The following is a 16,996-nucleotide window of genomic DNA, read 5'->3' on the forward strand; positions in this document are numbered from 1 at the left end:
CATGGACCACACATTGATGTGATGAAAACAGATCACATAAAAATAAAGAATCTTTATACTTGCCTGTCTCCAGCAATGCTGTCTCTTCCTCTGCCTTCTGCTTTCGGGCCCGTTCATTATTCTCATTGCATACTAACTGCACTGACCGCGGACCCTGAAGTATCAGCACCTCCAGAGACAGGCAAGTATACAAGCTCGTGCTATTTGGATGTCACACGGACAGCGCACGTAGAACATGGACGCGCGCACACATACGCACCTTCACCACGGACTGTGAAAAACGTGAAAGTGGCCTAAGGCAGCACATTAATTTCATAGCAGGAATCTGGGCACACCCTGAACTATGGTAAAGTATGGCTTATCTGGCAGTCAAGCCTTTTCTCAGCTGGTTACAAACCTGATTATAAAATTGGTCATTTGTTTCTAGTGTATTATCACACTCACAAATTCTTATTCTAAAAGTGACTTAGTTAATTAATACTTTTCCTTTTACACAGGTCTTGGGGGACCCAGTTCTGGATAATGCAGCCATTCAGTTTTGTGCCAGAAAAGTATCTGCCGTGTCTGGGGATGCTCGGAAAGCTTTGGACATATGCAGGTAATTGACACTCTCGTTCATCTTTTGATTCGTTTTTGCTATGAACAAATCCTAGAAGTCAAGTATTTTCTTTTTCTTCATCTCCCTCTAATGCGTGTGTTTACATCTATGTACTTCTCATTTGTAGGCGAGCGGTAGAAATAGTGGAGTCGGATGTGAGAAGCCAGACTGTCCTGAAGCCTCAATCTGCATGTAAGTAGATGGTTATCTCCCTTCAATTTCCTGGCGGTGTGTGCAGTATGGGTAACAGGATTTCACAGCTGCGTGCATCCTGCCCTATTCCTCTTCTTGTTCTTTTTGTGACATAGTTGTCAAGTGTTTGGCTACAGCTGTATAACTGCTGTGTGTGTGTGTGTGTGTGTGTGTGTGTGTGTGTGTGTGTGTGTGTGTGTGTGTGTTTTAATGTTGCTGCAGAGATCAGTGTTGCTTTCTCATCTGTTTACAAGAGAAAAAATTTGGGTACTGTGTTGCTTTCTCCTCTGTAACAGAACTTGCTGTAAATGTTAACTTTTTTTCCGATATTTATTTTTTACTAGATTTGATTGTTCCTTCTACTTTAGTAACAAGGACCTCCTATTTTATTGCCTGATAGGTGCTTCTCCAGTTAAAGAAACAACATCTACACCTGTTCCAAAGAAAGTCAGTCTGCCACACATTTCTCGGGTCATATCTGATGTGTATGGTGACAAAATGTCGTCAGGCAGCACAGGAGATGAGACCTTTCCTCTGCAGCAGAAACTTGTAGTGTGTTCTCTTTTGCTGCTCTCACAACAGAGCAAAATCAAGGAGGTGACCATGGGAAAGGTCAGTCTACAGCACCTTGCATTATTCAAAGCAGTTATACCAATTTCTGTGTAGCACTTCTGCAATTCTACCTCTGTAGTTATCTAGACTACTTTTTTGCCTTGCAGCTTTATGAGACCTATAGCAAGGTGTGCCGAAAACAGCAGATGGCGATGGTTGGCCAGTCAGAATGCCTTTCCCTGTGTCAGCTTCTGGAAGCTAGAGGGATTTTGGGTCTCAAGAGAGCTAAGGAAGCCCGACTCACAAAAGTAAGTTTTTCAAATTTGCATTAAAGGGTTTACAAAAAAAACATGGCTTCTTAATTGTAAAAACAGTGCAATACCTGCCCAGATGTTCTGGTACTGCTCTTTTTCTATTGTGTGAAATGCAAATATTGCTATTGCCGTTCCTTTCACTTTGTAGGGAACCTGTCTGCTTTAGTGATAATGTGCTGGTGAATAGCTTTTTATCCATGTTTTTCTATGACTTCAAGCACAGCAGGGAGAAAATGAAATTTTATTCTTCCTGCAGCTGCTCTTTTCCAGTTGTGGTGGTGCAGGGGAGGCTGTTAGTTACCACTCACTACTGAGTGCTGTCATTCTCGACAATCTTCCCCCTGCACCTTAACTGGCTCCACGCTCACTGAAAAGTAGGATGTCGTTCAGTGGGTCAGGGAGCGATTACAGTGTGCTCACCATATAGTACGTGGGGATTGTAATGGATTCATGCACCATCCTGATGGCTGGAAATGAGCTGCTGCAGGGACAAGAACATGTAATTTTCTCACTAGGGCAGCTGCTACATTAAGCCAACCTAACATGAATAAAACATTATGCAACTAGTTTACCACTATATCTGCAGGTAAGTAGCTTTTCTTTGTCGCTCCATTGGGAGACCCAGACAATTGGGTGTATAGCTATGCCTCCGGAGGCCACACAAAGCACCACACTAAAAGTGTAAAGCCCCTCCCCTTCTGCCTATACACCCCCCGTGCCTCACGGGCTCCTCAGTTTTTATGCTTTGTGCGAAGGAGGCAGACATCCACGCATAGCTCCACAGCTTAGTCAGCAGCAGCTGCTGACTAGGTCGGATGGAAGAAAAGAGGGCCCATAACAGGGCCCCCAGCATGCTCCCTTCTCACCCCACTGTGTCGGCGGTGCTGTTAAGGTTGAGGTACCCATTGCGGGTACACAGGCAGGAGCCACATGCTGTTTTCCTTCCCCATCCCTTAATGGGCTCTGGGTGAAGTGGGATCCTAATCGGTCTCCAGGCACAGGGACCGTGCTCCCTCCGCAGCCCCTGGGAATCTGCTGGATAGGAGCCGGGTATCGTCAGGGACAAGGCCCTGCTACTGTGAGGGGGGACTACCGCGCATGGAGCGCTTGTGCCATACACATTGCAGCACTGCTGGGTGTGTTAGTGCGCCGGGGACTACCGCGCGGCCGCGCTTATAACTTTAGTCCCCGGCTTCTGCGGCCTAGTGTCGTATATTCCCGCCCACAGGCCTGCCAGTCAGGGGAAGGGCGGGACGCTGCACAGATCGTCAGCGCTGAGGGCTGGCTGAAGCATACATTAGTATCCTCCTCCCTCTTCACTCAGTACACTGGGGCACTAGATTCCCGCACTTTTCTTGGGCACGCCCACGGTCCCCTCCTCCCCACAGAACGCCGGCAGCCATTCCTGTCAGCGATTCAGACGCTGGAGAGGAGAGACAACACAGGGAGACCCAGGCAGGGAATCTGGTGATCACACAACCGCTCCAAGCGGTCGGTAAGCAGCACCTGTGGTGCTGGCCCCACTGAGTACCGAAGTGTGTGTATATATATATATATATATATATATATATATATATATATATATATATATATATATATATATATATAGATATAGATATAGATATAGATATAGATATAGATATAGATATAGATATAGATATAGATATAGATATAGATATAGATATAGATATAGATATAGATATAGATATAGATATATATATATATATATATATATATATATATATATATATATATATATATATATATATATATATATATATATATATATATATATATATATAGATATATATATATATAGATATATATACATATAGATATAGATATATATAGATATAGATATAGATATATATATATAGGCTATACATTTGCACTGTACGGTCGCTCTGTTGATTTTTGGCTATATACCCTCCTGGTTGTTTTCAGAGGAGACAACATGTCATCCGCAAAAAGCAAGGGTGCCAAAGCACAGGCGTACTTTGCAACCTGTACCTCATGTACAGCTACCAGGTGACAGGGACGGAGTTTGCAGCCTTTGCTGACAAACTGTCTGAGAGTATGGATAAATGGTCTGCTAAAATACTGGAAGCATTGCAGTCCAGACCGGTGATTCAGGCCCCGGGCACTGTCCAATCCTTGACCCCTGGTCCCCCTCAGTTGGAACAGCAAAGTGCCCCTGGGGTGACCCATAGGTCCCAGGGTGAGGTCTCTGACACGGACCGCAGTCCCAGGCCGCCCAAGCGGGGTCGCTGGGAAATTCCCTCCACTTCATCACACTGTTCAGGGTCCCAGCAGGAGGACTCTCTGGAGGATGAAGCGGAGGTAACAGATCAGGATTCTGATCCTGAAGCCGCTCTCAACCTAGATACACCTGAGGGTGACGCCGTAGTGAATGACCTTATAGCGACCATCAATCAGGTGTTGGATATTTCTCCCCCTGCTCCTACAATTGAGGAGTCAGCTTCTCAGGAGAAATTCCGTTTCAGGTTTCCCAAGCGTACGTTAAATACGTTTCTGGATCACTCTGACTTCAGAGAGGCAATCCAGAAAAACCGAGACTGTCCAGACAAGCGTTTTTCCAAGCGCCTTAAGGACACACGTTATCCCTTCCCCCCCCGAGGTTGTCAAGGGCTGGACTCAGTGTCCTAAGGTGGATCCTCCAATCTCCAGACTGGCGGCTAGATCCATAGTTGCAGTGGAAGATGGGGCTTCACTCAAAGATGCCACTGACAGACAGATGGAACTATGGTTGAAATCCATCTATGAAGCTATCGGCGCGTCTTTTGCTCCAGCATTCGCAGCCGTATGGGCACTCCAAGCTATCTCAGCTTGTCAGGCGCAGATTAATACAGTAACACGTACGTCTGCCCCGCAAGTGGTGTCCTTAACCTCCCAGGCGTCGGCATTTGCGTCCTACGCCATTAATGCTATCCTGGACTCGGCGAGCCGTACGGCGGTGGCATCCGCCAATTCGGTGGTACTCCGCAGGGCCATGTGGCTACGTGAATGGAAGGCAGACTCTGCTTCCAAAAAGTTCTTAACCGGTTTGCCATTGTCTGGCGACCGCTTGTTTGGTGAGCGATTGGATGAAATCATTAAACAATCCAAGGGAAAGGATTCATCCTTACCCCAGTCCAAACCAAACAGACCTCAACCACGGAAGGTACAATCGAGGTTTCGGTCCTTTCGGACCACGGGCAGGTCTCAATTCTCCTCGTCCAAAAGGCCTCAGAAAGATCAGAGGAACTCCGATTCCTGGCGGTCTAAGTCACGTCCTAAAAAGACCGCCGGAGGAACCGCGCCCAAAGCGGCCTCCTCATGACTTTCGGCCTCCTCAAACCGCATCCTCGGTCGGTGGCAGGCTCTCCCGCTTTTGCGACGCCTGGCTGCCACAAATAAAAGACCGATGGGTGAGAGACATTCTATCTCGAGGTTACAGGATAGAGTTCAGCTCTCGTCCTCCGACTCGTTTCTTCAGAACATCTCCGCCCCCCGACAGAGCCGAGGCTCTTCTGCAGGCGGTGTGCACTCTGAAGGCGGAAGGAGTGGTGATCCCTGTTCCTCTTCAGCAACGGGGTCACGGTTTTTACTCCAACTTGTTCGTGGTGCCAAAAAAGGACGGATCCTTCCGTCCCGTTCTGGACCTAAAACTGCTCAACAAGCATGTGAAAACCAGGCGGTTCCGGATGGAATCGCTCCGCTCCGTCATCACCTCAATGTCCCAAGGAGATTTCCTGGCATCAATCGACATCAAAGATGCTTATCTCCACGTACCGATTGCACCAGAGCATCAGCGCTTCCTGCGTTTCGCCATAGGGGACGAACACCTTCAGTTCGTGGCACTGCCTTTTGGCCTGGCGACAGCCCCACGGGTCTTCACCAAGGTCATGGCAACAGTGGTGGCAATCCTACACTCTCAGGGACACTCGGTGATCCCTTACTTAGACGATCTACTTGTCAAGGCACCCTCTCAAGGGGCATGCCAACACAGCCTGAACATTGCTCTGGAAACTCTCCAGAGTTTCGGGTGGATCATCAATTTTCCAAAGTCAAATCTGACACCGGCCCAATCACTGACATATCTTGGCATGGAGTTTCATACTCTCTCAGCGATAGTGAAGCTTCCGCTGAACAAACAGCGTTCACTACAGACAGGGGTGCAATCTCTCCTTCAAGGTCAGTCACACCCCCTGAGGCGCCTCATGCACTTCCTAGGGAAGATGGTGGCAGCAATGGAGGCAGTTCCTTTTGCGCAGTTTCATCTGCGCCCACTTCAATGGGACATTCTCCGCAAATGGGACAGGAAGTCGACGTCCCTCGACAGGAACGTCTCCCTTTCTCGGGCAGCCAAGGCTTCCCTTCAGTGGTGGCTTCTCCCCACTTCTCTGTCGAAGGGGAAATTCTTCCTGCCCCCATCCTGGGCGGTGGTCACGACGGACGCGAGCCTGTCAGGGTGGGGAGCGGTCTTTCTCCACCACAGGGCTCAGGGTACTTGGACTCAGACAGAGTCCTCCCTTCAGATCAATGTTCTGGAGATAAGGGCAGTGTATCTTGCCCTAAAGGCGTTCCAGCCGTGGCTGGAAGGCAAACAGATACGAGTTCAGTCGGACAACTCCACAGCGGTGGCATACATCAACCACCAAGGCGGGACACGCAGTCGGCAAGCCTTCCAGGAAGTCCGGCGGATTCTGCTGTGGGTGGAAGCCACAGCCTCCACCATATCCGCAGTTCACATCCCGGGCGTAGAAAACTGGGAAGCGGACTTTCTCAGTCACCAGGGCATGGACGCAGGGGAATGGTCCCTTCACCCGGACGTGTTTCAGGAGATCTGTTGCCGCTGGGGCATGCCGGACGTCGACCTAATGGCGTCCCGGCACAACAACAAGGTCCCGACATTCATGGCACGGTCTCAAGATCACAGAGCTCTGGCGGCAGACGCCTTAGTTCAGGATTGGTCGCAGTTTCAACTCCCTTATGTGTTTCCTCCTCTGGCACTGTTGCCCAGAGTGTTACGCAAGATCAGGGCCGACTGCCGCCGCGCCATCCTCGTCGCTCCAGACTGGCCGAGGAGGTCGTGGTACCCGGATCTGTGGCATCTCACGGTCGGCCAACCGTGGGCACTACCAGACCGACCAGACTTGCTGTCTCAAGGGCCGTTTTTCCATCTGAATTCTGCGGCCCTCAACCTGACTGTGTGGCCATTGAGTCCTGGATCCTAGCGTCTTCAGGATTATCTCAAGAGGTCATTGCCACTATGAGACAGGCTAGGAAACCAACGTCCGCCAAGATTTACCACAGGACGTGGAAAATATTCCTGTCGTGGTGCTCTGCTCAGGGTTTTTCTCCCTGGCCATTTACCTTGCCCACTTTTCTGTCCTTCCTCCAATCCGGATTGGAAAAGGGTTTGTCGCTCGGCTCCCTTAAGGGACAAGTCTCTGCGCTCTCTGTGTTTTTTCAGAAGCGCCTAGCCAGACTTCCACAGGTACGCACGTTCCTGCAGGGGGTTTGTCACATCGTCCCTCCTTACAAGCGTCCGTTAGAACCCTGGGATCTGAACAGGGTGCTGATGGTTCTTCAGAAACCACCGTTCGAGCCAATGAGGGATATTTCTCTCTCACGCCTTTCGCAGAAAGTGGTTTTCCTAGTAGCAGTCACTTCACTTCGGAGAGTGTCTGAGCTAGCAGCGTTGTCGTGCAAAGCCCCTTTCCTGGTGTTTCACCAGGACAAGGTGGTTCTGCGTCCGGTTCCGGAATTTCTCCCTAAGGTGGTATCCCCTTTTCATCTCAATCAGGATATCTCCTTACCCTCTTTTTGTCCTCATCCAGTTCACCAATGTGAAAAGGATTTGCACTTGTTAGATCTGGTGAGAGCACTCAGATTCTACATTTCTCGTACGGCGCCCCTGCGCCGCTCGGATGCACTCTTTGTCCTTGTCGCTGGCCAGCGTAAAGGGACACAAGCTTCCAAATCAACCCTGGCTCGGTGGATCAAGGAACCAATTCTCGAAGCTTATCGTTCCTCGGGGCTTACGGTTCCCTCAGGGCTGAAGGCCCATTCTACCAGGGCCGTGGGAGCGTCCTGGGCCTTGCGGCACCAGGCTACGGCTCAGCAGGTGTGTCAGGCAGCTACCTGGTCGAGCCTGCACACTTTCAGGTGCATACCTATGCTTCGGCAGATGCCAGCCTAGGTAGGCGAGTCCTTCAGGCGGCGGTTGCCCACCTGTAGGACGGAGCCGTTTACGGCTCTATTATGAGGTATTATTTACCCACCCAGGGACTGCTTTTGGACGTCCCAATTGTCTGGGTCTCCCAATGGAGCGACAAAGAAGAAGGGAATTTTGTTTACTTACCGTAAATTCCTTTTCTTCTAGCTCCAATTGGGAGACCCAGCACCCGCCCCTGTTTTTTTGTGTACACATGTTGTTCATGTTGAATGGTTTCAGTTCTCCGATGTTCCTTCGGATTGAATTTACTTTAAACCAATTTATACTTTTTTCCTCCTTCTTGCTTTTGCACCAAAACTGAGGAGCCCGTGAGGCACGGGGGGTGTATAGGCAGAAGGGGAGGGGCTTTACACTTTTAGTGTAATACTTTGTGTGGCCTCCGGAGGCATAGCTATACACCCAATTGTCTGGGTCTCCCAATTAAAGCTAGAAGAAAAGGAATTTACGGTAAGTAAACAAAATTCCCTTCTTTTGTTTGTACCAAACAGGTTCCCTTTTAATTGAGCTAAACTGAAATACTACGACAACCCATGGACTGTACTAACATTGAGAGTTTATCAGCATAAGTTTACACCCCAAACTATTTATATAAGCATATAGCCTTTTCTAAGACAGTAGTAATACCTTTACATAGCCAGTCCATTGCTCTGATACTTAAAAAAAAAAAATAAAAAATTATCGTTTGTATTGATATCCAAATGAGGTTGAAGAGTTACCGTAGATCTGAAGCCTCTGTCACTAGCTCTCACCCAGTGTCATCTCCTACTTAACTGCTTTGCTTTAAGTCACATAGCATAGAGGTTTAAGACAAAACAATCACTGATCTCGGGGAGACCAGCCATAGAAAACACTGCCGGCAGCCAACGAGGGTGCTCAATACAGTGAAATTCTAGGTGCATTGCCCCCTGGGAAATATGCAAATCAAAAAAGTCCGTGGAGCCTCTGTTAGGAGTCTCAACACAGAAACTAGCCAGATATCCCTCCGGGAAGGACCCAGCCAAGGAGTGGCTCTTTTTAGGAGACCACCATATTAAGTGGCCCTCTTAGTCAATATCCAACTCTTTGACAAGTTTAAAGATATGACAAGGGAAATGCCAAGGCCAGGTATCCATCCACAGACAGCTGTTTCGGGGGTATTGCCCCTCATCAGTGTGGAGTAGGATTCTGGCTGGGTGGGAGCAATATCAAAAATACCAACAAAAAGTAGAGATGAAAAACTCCCCCAAAAATGTAATATACTCACAGCAGAAAAGAGGGCAACCAGTCCAGTTAGCCCAGGCCAACACATCTATGCACAAACAGGATGCAGACAAACCTCTCAACATGATGGACACTTCACAGGTGCAAGGTAAATTGCACACTAGTGGCGCGCATAGGGCGCTGTTCACACTTGTATGTGCATGGTGTCCAGCCAGCAACCTATTACCACGCCCTTACTATTAGATTAGGCGGGGTACTCGGACACTACTCACTGCAGCACACAAGGGACAGAGACTCCACTATGCACGGCCTGTATTAAGAGGCCCGGCTGCACCCTGTATAAAAATAGTGAAAAAAATATATTAAATATATATGAGGTATTAGTTAGTAAATTGGCCAATGTACATAAGCCTGCAATCCTCATCACGGATCCTCACGCTTGCAGGTCCCTACACTGATAAATATCAAAAATAGCAACAAAAAGAGGAGATAAAAACCAGAATCCTACTCCACACTGATGAGGGGCAATACCCCGAAACAGCTGTCTGTGGATGGATACCTGACCTTGGTATTTCCCTTGTCATGTCTTTAAACTTGTCAAAGAGTTGGATATTGACTAAAAGGGCCACTTAATATGGTGGGTATGGTGGTCTCCTAAAAAGAACCACTCCTTGGCTAGGCCCTTCCCGGAGGGATATCTGGCTAGTTTCTGTGTTGAGACTCCTAACAGAGATGGCATAGAGGTGGTCAGACAAGCTACTGGGCTGGGAATAGAGCTGGAGTGGCAGACTTCAGATCTTCAGCCTCAATTGCATATTAGTTCAAACACTGATTTCTCAGTAATAGAGGAACAGACTGGTCATGTAAAGGTATTTCTAGACCTGTCTTTGAAAGAGCCACATTTGCATATAAATAGTTTGGGGTGTGAAATCCTCCTGACAGATTCTTTTTAAAAATAGACTATTGGTTTTTCTAATCTTGTTCAAACCATTCTGCAAGAAAAGATTGTTGTATAATCCAGCCACTGATTTTGCATGACTTGATTTCTTCTGATTGTACAGCTTTAATTTTGTTTTATTCTTAAATAGCTAAACATTTTTATTTATTTTTTTTCTTCAGGTGTCTTTAAAAATTGAGGAGCGAGACATAGAGCACGCATTCAAGGACAAGGTTTTAATTGGAAATATCCTACATGCTGGGATCTAAACTATTTGTATTTTGTTTAATGTACTTTGTGTAAATTTTGATTTTAAATTTCATATTTATTTAAAAAAAGAAAACTGTACAAAAGAGCATTTAATGCCTTAGCTGCTCATACAGTACTGACATATTGATCTTATGATTGTGTTCCTGTTCAAAGTGTCATTGAATTTGCCTTTATTAAAACTTTCTCACAGACTCCTAAATGTTTCGTATGAGATAAAAGGACCTTCACAGCAGCAGCTCCTTTCTTTATAGGCAGTTTCAGATACAAGAAATTAAATGTAATTGACCTGTACTACCAGATGCAGCCAGTGCAGAAGAAAGGCACTTTTTTTTACTTTTTAATTTTTATTAAACTGTAGCATAAATTGTATCTAAACTTGTACATATTATTTTTAATTAGAACACAAATGCTAGTTTTTATTGTTCTGCTGCATCGTGTGACAAATGGTAATGGATGTTTAGGATCTATGGTGTACGTTCTGGTTTTACAGATGCATATGATCAGAGATTACATGTTGTGGTGTTTTTTTTTTTAATAAACTTAAAAATGAAACATGTTTTTTGTCTTGTTTTCTTTAAAAAATGCTGCTGCTTTATTCATCCAAACATATTGTGATTTGGTAATGCAATTGTGAAAGTGGCCAAATTCTTACCATTATCATGTAAGGCTTCATCCAAAAACCAAATGTGCTGCACTATAATTGTGCATTTCTATATTCCTTGGAAGCCATGCCTTTAGGGAAAAAATAGCAATGTAATGGGTTTTTTTATTTAAAAGAATAAAAGATTTTAATGGAGCTCAACAATAGATCATGCAACGCTATCCTTTTATAGGATCAGTTAACAAAAAATAACTTGCAGCGGTGTTTCATGTATAATAAGCTTGTATGTATATAGTGTCAACATGTTCTGCAGCCCTTTAAAATTGAGGTGACGTGAAAAATAAATCAGACATTTACACAGCAATAAATAGTAATCATGCAAGCAAGGAGTTAGAATCCTGCTTATGATTAGTAGTGAGCGAGTGTAATCGTTACTATTTGCTACTCTGGCACCTGATTTGCCGCAACTAAACATGCTGGGCTTCTTAACCAATCACAGTAAAGCCGCAGCCATCTTGTTTGTTTCACTACTGTGATTGGCTGGCCGTGCTTCATACTTACCGATCGAGGAGGGGGGGGGGGGAGACTTATATGGGAGTCAGAAATGCATGGAAGCATATTCTCCAGGCTCTCCCCATTCAGTTTCATCACTTTCCCATCCCTCAGACGCATTTCCCATTGACTTGCATTGTACTCGCAATTCGGAATGAATATGCGAGAATTACAAAGTACTCGTTATAAGTATTTCGGTACCTGCTCATCTCTACTTATGATATGCACCATTATTGCAAAGATATTTAAGTGTGGTAAGGGTATGTGCGCACATTAAGTATTTGCAGCAGACATTTCTGCACAAACAAATGCACATCTTGGCCAGACCAATGCTGTATAAAATACATGCCTTTTTTTTCCCGTTGCTACAACAGCGCCACTAGAGAGATGGCTCCGCCCCTCATTTGGACAGGAAACCCACTAAAATTAAAGGACTGCACTTCTCCACCGCATCAGCTTTTCTTGTCCCTGGATGGGAGACCCAGAAGTGCTGTGGCTGAGCGAAGAACAGCTTATGGTTAGTGTCCTTGGTTTTAAAATCAGGGACCTCCGCTTTTTTTTATTTTTGAGTCTAAGCGGCTCCTCCGGAAGGAATTGTTCACCTGTTTTGGGTCTGTGTTCTGCAGAGGTGAGAACTCCTGCGGTGGTATACGCCGGTCTCAGGCCAGGTCTGTGTCCTTCTGGGGTGAAAACCCTGGCAGTTGTATACGCCGGTACAAAATGCCGGGTCTGTGTCCTGCGGGGGTGAGAACCCTTGTGGTAGTATACAATGGTCTCATACCAGGTCTATGTCCTGCTACAGCGGATGTCTCTGCAGTTGTATATGCTGGCGTCTGGGTTGGGGTCTTGTCAGAGCCATAAGGGTCCCGGCAGTTTTACACGTTGGTTTACACTTTTCTGTCCGGGTCTGTGTCCCGCAGGCTAGCACGGCTGGGGTTGTTCACGCCAATCATTTTACCAGGTCAGAGGTTCCGGGATCGGACACATGGAGGAGGAGGAGGAGGACACTGAGTGTCTCCGGCGGCGCTGCTGAGTTCCAGGTCCTGACAGAATGTAATGTCAGGCCAGAAACTGTCTATGCGTAGGCTCTGGCAAGATGGCGCTGGCCACCGCTACTTCAACATAAAGGACTCAGGGTGGCAGCGTTCTTTGCTTCTGACCAAACTCTGTGTCTATCATGGAGGATAATCAGGAGCTTCCTCAGCAGCAGCTAGCACCATCCAAACTGAGAGGGAGAGGGAACGGAGGGAGCCACTCTTAGCAGTTCCCGGCGATCAAAAGATTCCCGCAGGAGTCCTCCGCCGGCCTCTCGCAAGAACCCGGTACAGTCTGTCTCAGGTGGTTAGTGACTCCTTACTTGCTGGGTTTCTTCTCTCTGTCTTCCGTCCCTTAGGATAGACCTAAGAAGCGAACAGGAACGCTTCAGAATATAGAATGTCCCTTATGTAGGACCCCTTTGCCTTCAGGATCCGACAAGAAGTTGTCAGGCCTGTATACAGAGAATGATGGCTGAGGAGGCCCCGAACTTTAGCAGCAATCTACGGGATATCATAAGGGCAGAGATTAAGGATGCTTTAAGTGGGTTGCCTCAGCCCAGTACCAGAAGATCCCCCAGCAAAGTGAAGGTTCAGACAAGAGAATGCAGTGATTCGTCATCTTCTAATTCCCAGTCTTCTGCCTCATCTTCGGATGACGAGCTGGAGGGCAGGCCATGTTTTCCCACTACAGATATTAACCGGCTAGTTAAAGCAGTCCGTACCACGATGGAGTTGGTGGTTGATAAAGGCCCGGAATCCCTGGAAGATCTAATGTTCAGTGGGTTGTTGAACAAGCAGAAATGCTCCTCCCCTGTTCATTGTAAAGTGAAATAGTTGGTGTTAGAATAGTGGGAGAAACCGGATAAGAAACCCTTTCTTTCATCTTCCTTTCGGACCAGTTATCCCTTTCAGGAGCAGGACTCTTCACTTTGGGACCATTGCCCCAAAATTGACGTTGCGGTCTCTAAGACAGCCAGGAGATCAGCCTTGCCCTTTGAAGATGTAGGAACTTTAAAGGATCCCCTTGATAGGAAAGCTAATACCTATCTCAAATCCTCATGGAAGACTTCAGCAGGAGCACTTGGACCCTCGATAGCAGGAACATGTATGGCCCGGTCATTAATGGTCTGGATGCAACAACTTGAGGACCAATTGAGGGCAGACGTCCCTTGTGATCAATTGTTGGATACTTTTTCCCAGGTTAAGGGCGCTGACGCCTTTCTGGCTGATGCTTCATCAGATACCTTATGCCTTTCAGCAAAGTCAGCCGCGTCATCAAACTCGGCTAGGAGAGCACTGTAGTTAAAGTGCTGGCTCAGGGACTCGCAGTCCAAGTTATGTGCTGTGCCGTGTGGAGGGGATTTCCTTTTCGGCAAGCCTCTGGATGATATCCTTGAAAAGGCAGGGAATAAGAAGAAATACTTTCCCACTTTCCCTTCTGCTTCCTTTTAGGACCGGTTCCTTCCGAAAGAAGAGATACCTGAAGAGGAGAAATGTGATACCACAGGAGAACTGGACGGAGAGTAAAAGGCGACGGTCGGTCGGGGTTCATGTTTGGCCCTCCCCAGGGAGGTAAGAAGTCTGCCCAGTGAGCCCCTTCTTCATGTGGGAGGTAGACTCTCCTCCTTTTTTCCAGCCCGGCATGCCATTTCTTCCAGCTCCTGGATCCTTGAGATTGTTGGATGTGGTCTCAAGCTACAATTTACCTCGACCCCTAGGGGGGGTCACTAATTGTTACATTGGCAGGTCACAAGAAAAACAACTAGCCCTGAAGCAAGAAGATCCTGTACTCAAGTCAGTTCTGGTCGAAGTTCCCTTAGGAGAAGAAGGCCGAGGATTTTATTCCCCACTGTTTTTGATACGCAAAGCACACGGGTCATTCAGGACAATAATAAATTTAAGAAAATTAAACGAGTATCCCTACTATTCGCAACTGCAATAGAGCCATTGGCGTTTATGATACGGATGTCAAGGGAGGTTGAGGGATTTCGATGCGGGGCTGTGGAACAGGTGTTTTTAATATGCCGACGATTTGCTTTTATACTTGGATAGAGTGCGCTCCTCAATTATACCAGCGATAGAGATCACCGGGAATTTGAACGGAGAGCCGGTTTAAAGATTAATTGGTCGAAGTCAGCCTTAATGCCGGTAGATCCTCTCTCGACAGGTTTTTCTGATCTCCAGATACTAGTCTCTGTAGTTCGACAATTTAAGTATTTGGGCGTACTAGTTAGCCCGAATCCAAATGAATACCACTATGGCGGAATCCGGATCTGCAAGAAGTACAGAAGGTGGGCTTTAAGGGATGGGAAGATAGAGGGATCTGTGCCGGGCCGGACTAGTCCGGGGGGTAGTCAGTGGTGGCGGGGCCCGACTCAGTGACCCTGGCGGGGTCAACTAATATGGCAGTGGTGTTGGGGGTGATTATTAAAGTTTGTATTCGTGACGCCACCTGTGGTTTGCGGCTATTAAGCCGCCGCTGCTGTATGGGGCCTCCGGGGCTGGTGGAATGGCAGCTTGGATGGTCCTGCTCCCCACAGGTGGAGCGGTGCCCTGGCGCAACCGTTGGTGCTTATTACAGTCTATGAGGGTGTTGTAGATGGTGCAGTGCAGGTGAAATAATGGAGGCAACACCAGGGGGTGCAAAATATATATTATTATCAGCTCACCAAGCCTGCTGCAGACCTATAGCCGTCCTGTGGGAGATGATCAGCGCACGGATGGTCAGAAGTCACCAGGTAGAAATAGAATGTAAATCCAGCGCAATCACAAGAATTTTTAAAAAAAAATTTTTCTTCTTTATTACTGATTTTCCATAAAATCCAGGGGGTGCAGTTTCAAAGTTTTACTCACTGGTTCATGAGGTAGCGACCTGGTCACCCACTGGTGTGCTGGAATCCTCTGTCAGGGACCTCCGCCGATCCCGGGTAGATCTGGGGTAAATGCCGGTGCACCCTTCTATTGCGTCTCTTCCCTCGGCTGTCTTCAAAGCCTTGACTTTTCTGGATGAACCTGTCTAGGCCTCCACTTTAGTTTCTGGACAAGAGGGCTTGTCTGGATGGAACTCTGCCCTCTTCCCAGGGGTTCTACAGTGGGACATGCCCCTGGGCGCTTGCAACCACCCTGGGCCTCGGTGTTCACCTTTGGAAATGACTTCTCTTCCTCCAGTTTAAAGGGACCGTTCCCTGTATGCAGCCTGATCCCTCCACCCGGTGTACTTAGTGGAACAGGCCACATTCTTGAAAGCCTTTCAGTGGCCCTGGAATCCTCTCTGTAGTTCACTGCTGTGGTGTCACCTGGGCCTAGCTGGGCCCCAGAGTCTCCACCAGGAAGCGTCACTTTCTCTTGTTCTGAGGTTTCCACCTCTCTCTCTCTCTCTCTGACTATCTGCCTTCAACTCCAAACGCAATCTGACTAAACTTGACCTTCCTGTCTCTACTCTACTCTCTGCTGGCTCCTCCCACCCTCCCAGTTGCTGGCCCCCAACCTATGGGAGAAGGGATGGGTCTTACAGCCCCCCCCCCCCAGCATGCAGCATTGGGGGTAGCTGCCACTATCCCCGGTCCCTGTGTGTGCCTAACAATGGGTGTAGTGCGAATTTGCCTATGGACCGGCGTTTACTCCTTTCCTTACCCAGGATGGGACATCACACCTCTGGCTGAGGTGCAATGTCTCTGTGGCGACGGAAGCCTCAGGGGCGCCACATGGCTCTATGGGGAGAGGGGCCACAATAAGATGGGAGCTATATGTGGCTATATCGGGAGAGGCCAAATAAGATGGGAGCTATATGTGGCTATATGGGGAGAGGGGCCACAATAAGATGGGAGCTATATGTGGCTATATGGGGAGAGGGGCCACAATAAGATGGGAGCTATATGGGGAGAGGGGCCACAGATGGGAGCTATATGTGGCTATATGGGGAGAGGGGCCACAGATGGGAGCTATATGTGGCTATATGGGGAGAGGAGCCACATTAAGATGGGAGCTATATGTGGCTATATGGGGAGAGGCCACATAAGATGGGAGCTATATGGGGAGAGGCCACATAAGATGGGAGCTATATGGGGAGAGGGGCCACATAAGATGGGAGCTATAAGGGAAAATGAGCCATATGGGACAGGATCTGCAGGGGAAAAGGAGCACATGGGATGAGATCTGCCGGGGAAAGAGGCCTTAATGGGATGGGATCTGTATGGGGAAAAGCAGCCACATGGGATGAGATCTGTATGGGGAAGGTCGTCCGTTCCAATTTTAGCAGGGCTCCTTTAGTAATAATTTTTAAAAACTAGAAAAATCATTTAATACAATATGACTGACAGTGACTGGAACATCTGGTGCTGGACAGGAGAGTGATGGTATAGGAGGGGAAGGAGATTTTACTTTAAATTACTTGTATTGTTTGGTTGAGGAAAGTGCGTGAAAATGGGTGTGGTTACAGAATGGGTGTGGTTTTCAAATGGGCAGGGTTTACAGAGAACCTGTTGTTAAAAATTTGAATCCCA

The 16,996-nt window shown here is 47.5% G+C and overlaps 1 protein-coding gene across 1 annotated transcript; it reads left to right on the forward strand.

Moving 5' to 3' along the window:
* Nucleotides 1–470: 470 nt before the first annotated feature.
* Nucleotides 471–10,821, forward strand: LOC142281355 (cell division control protein 6 homolog; the record flags this gene model as incomplete). The annotated part of the gene is made up of 5 exons (XM_075332842.1): nt 471–598; nt 726–790; nt 1,191–1,402; nt 1,510–1,650; nt 10,217–10,821. Coding segments are annotated over 5 exons (633 nt in total), but the record flags the coding sequence as incomplete, so codon positions are not given.
* Between the last annotated feature and the right edge of the window lie 6,175 nt (nt 10,822–16,996).

This window comes from Anomaloglossus baeobatrachus, unplaced genomic scaffold (assembly GCF_048569485.1).
Source record: "Anomaloglossus baeobatrachus isolate aAnoBae1 unplaced genomic scaffold, aAnoBae1.hap1 Scaffold_4719, whole genome shotgun sequence".
NCBI classification, from domain to species: domain Eukaryota; kingdom Metazoa; phylum Chordata; class Amphibia; order Anura; family Aromobatidae; genus Anomaloglossus; species Anomaloglossus baeobatrachus.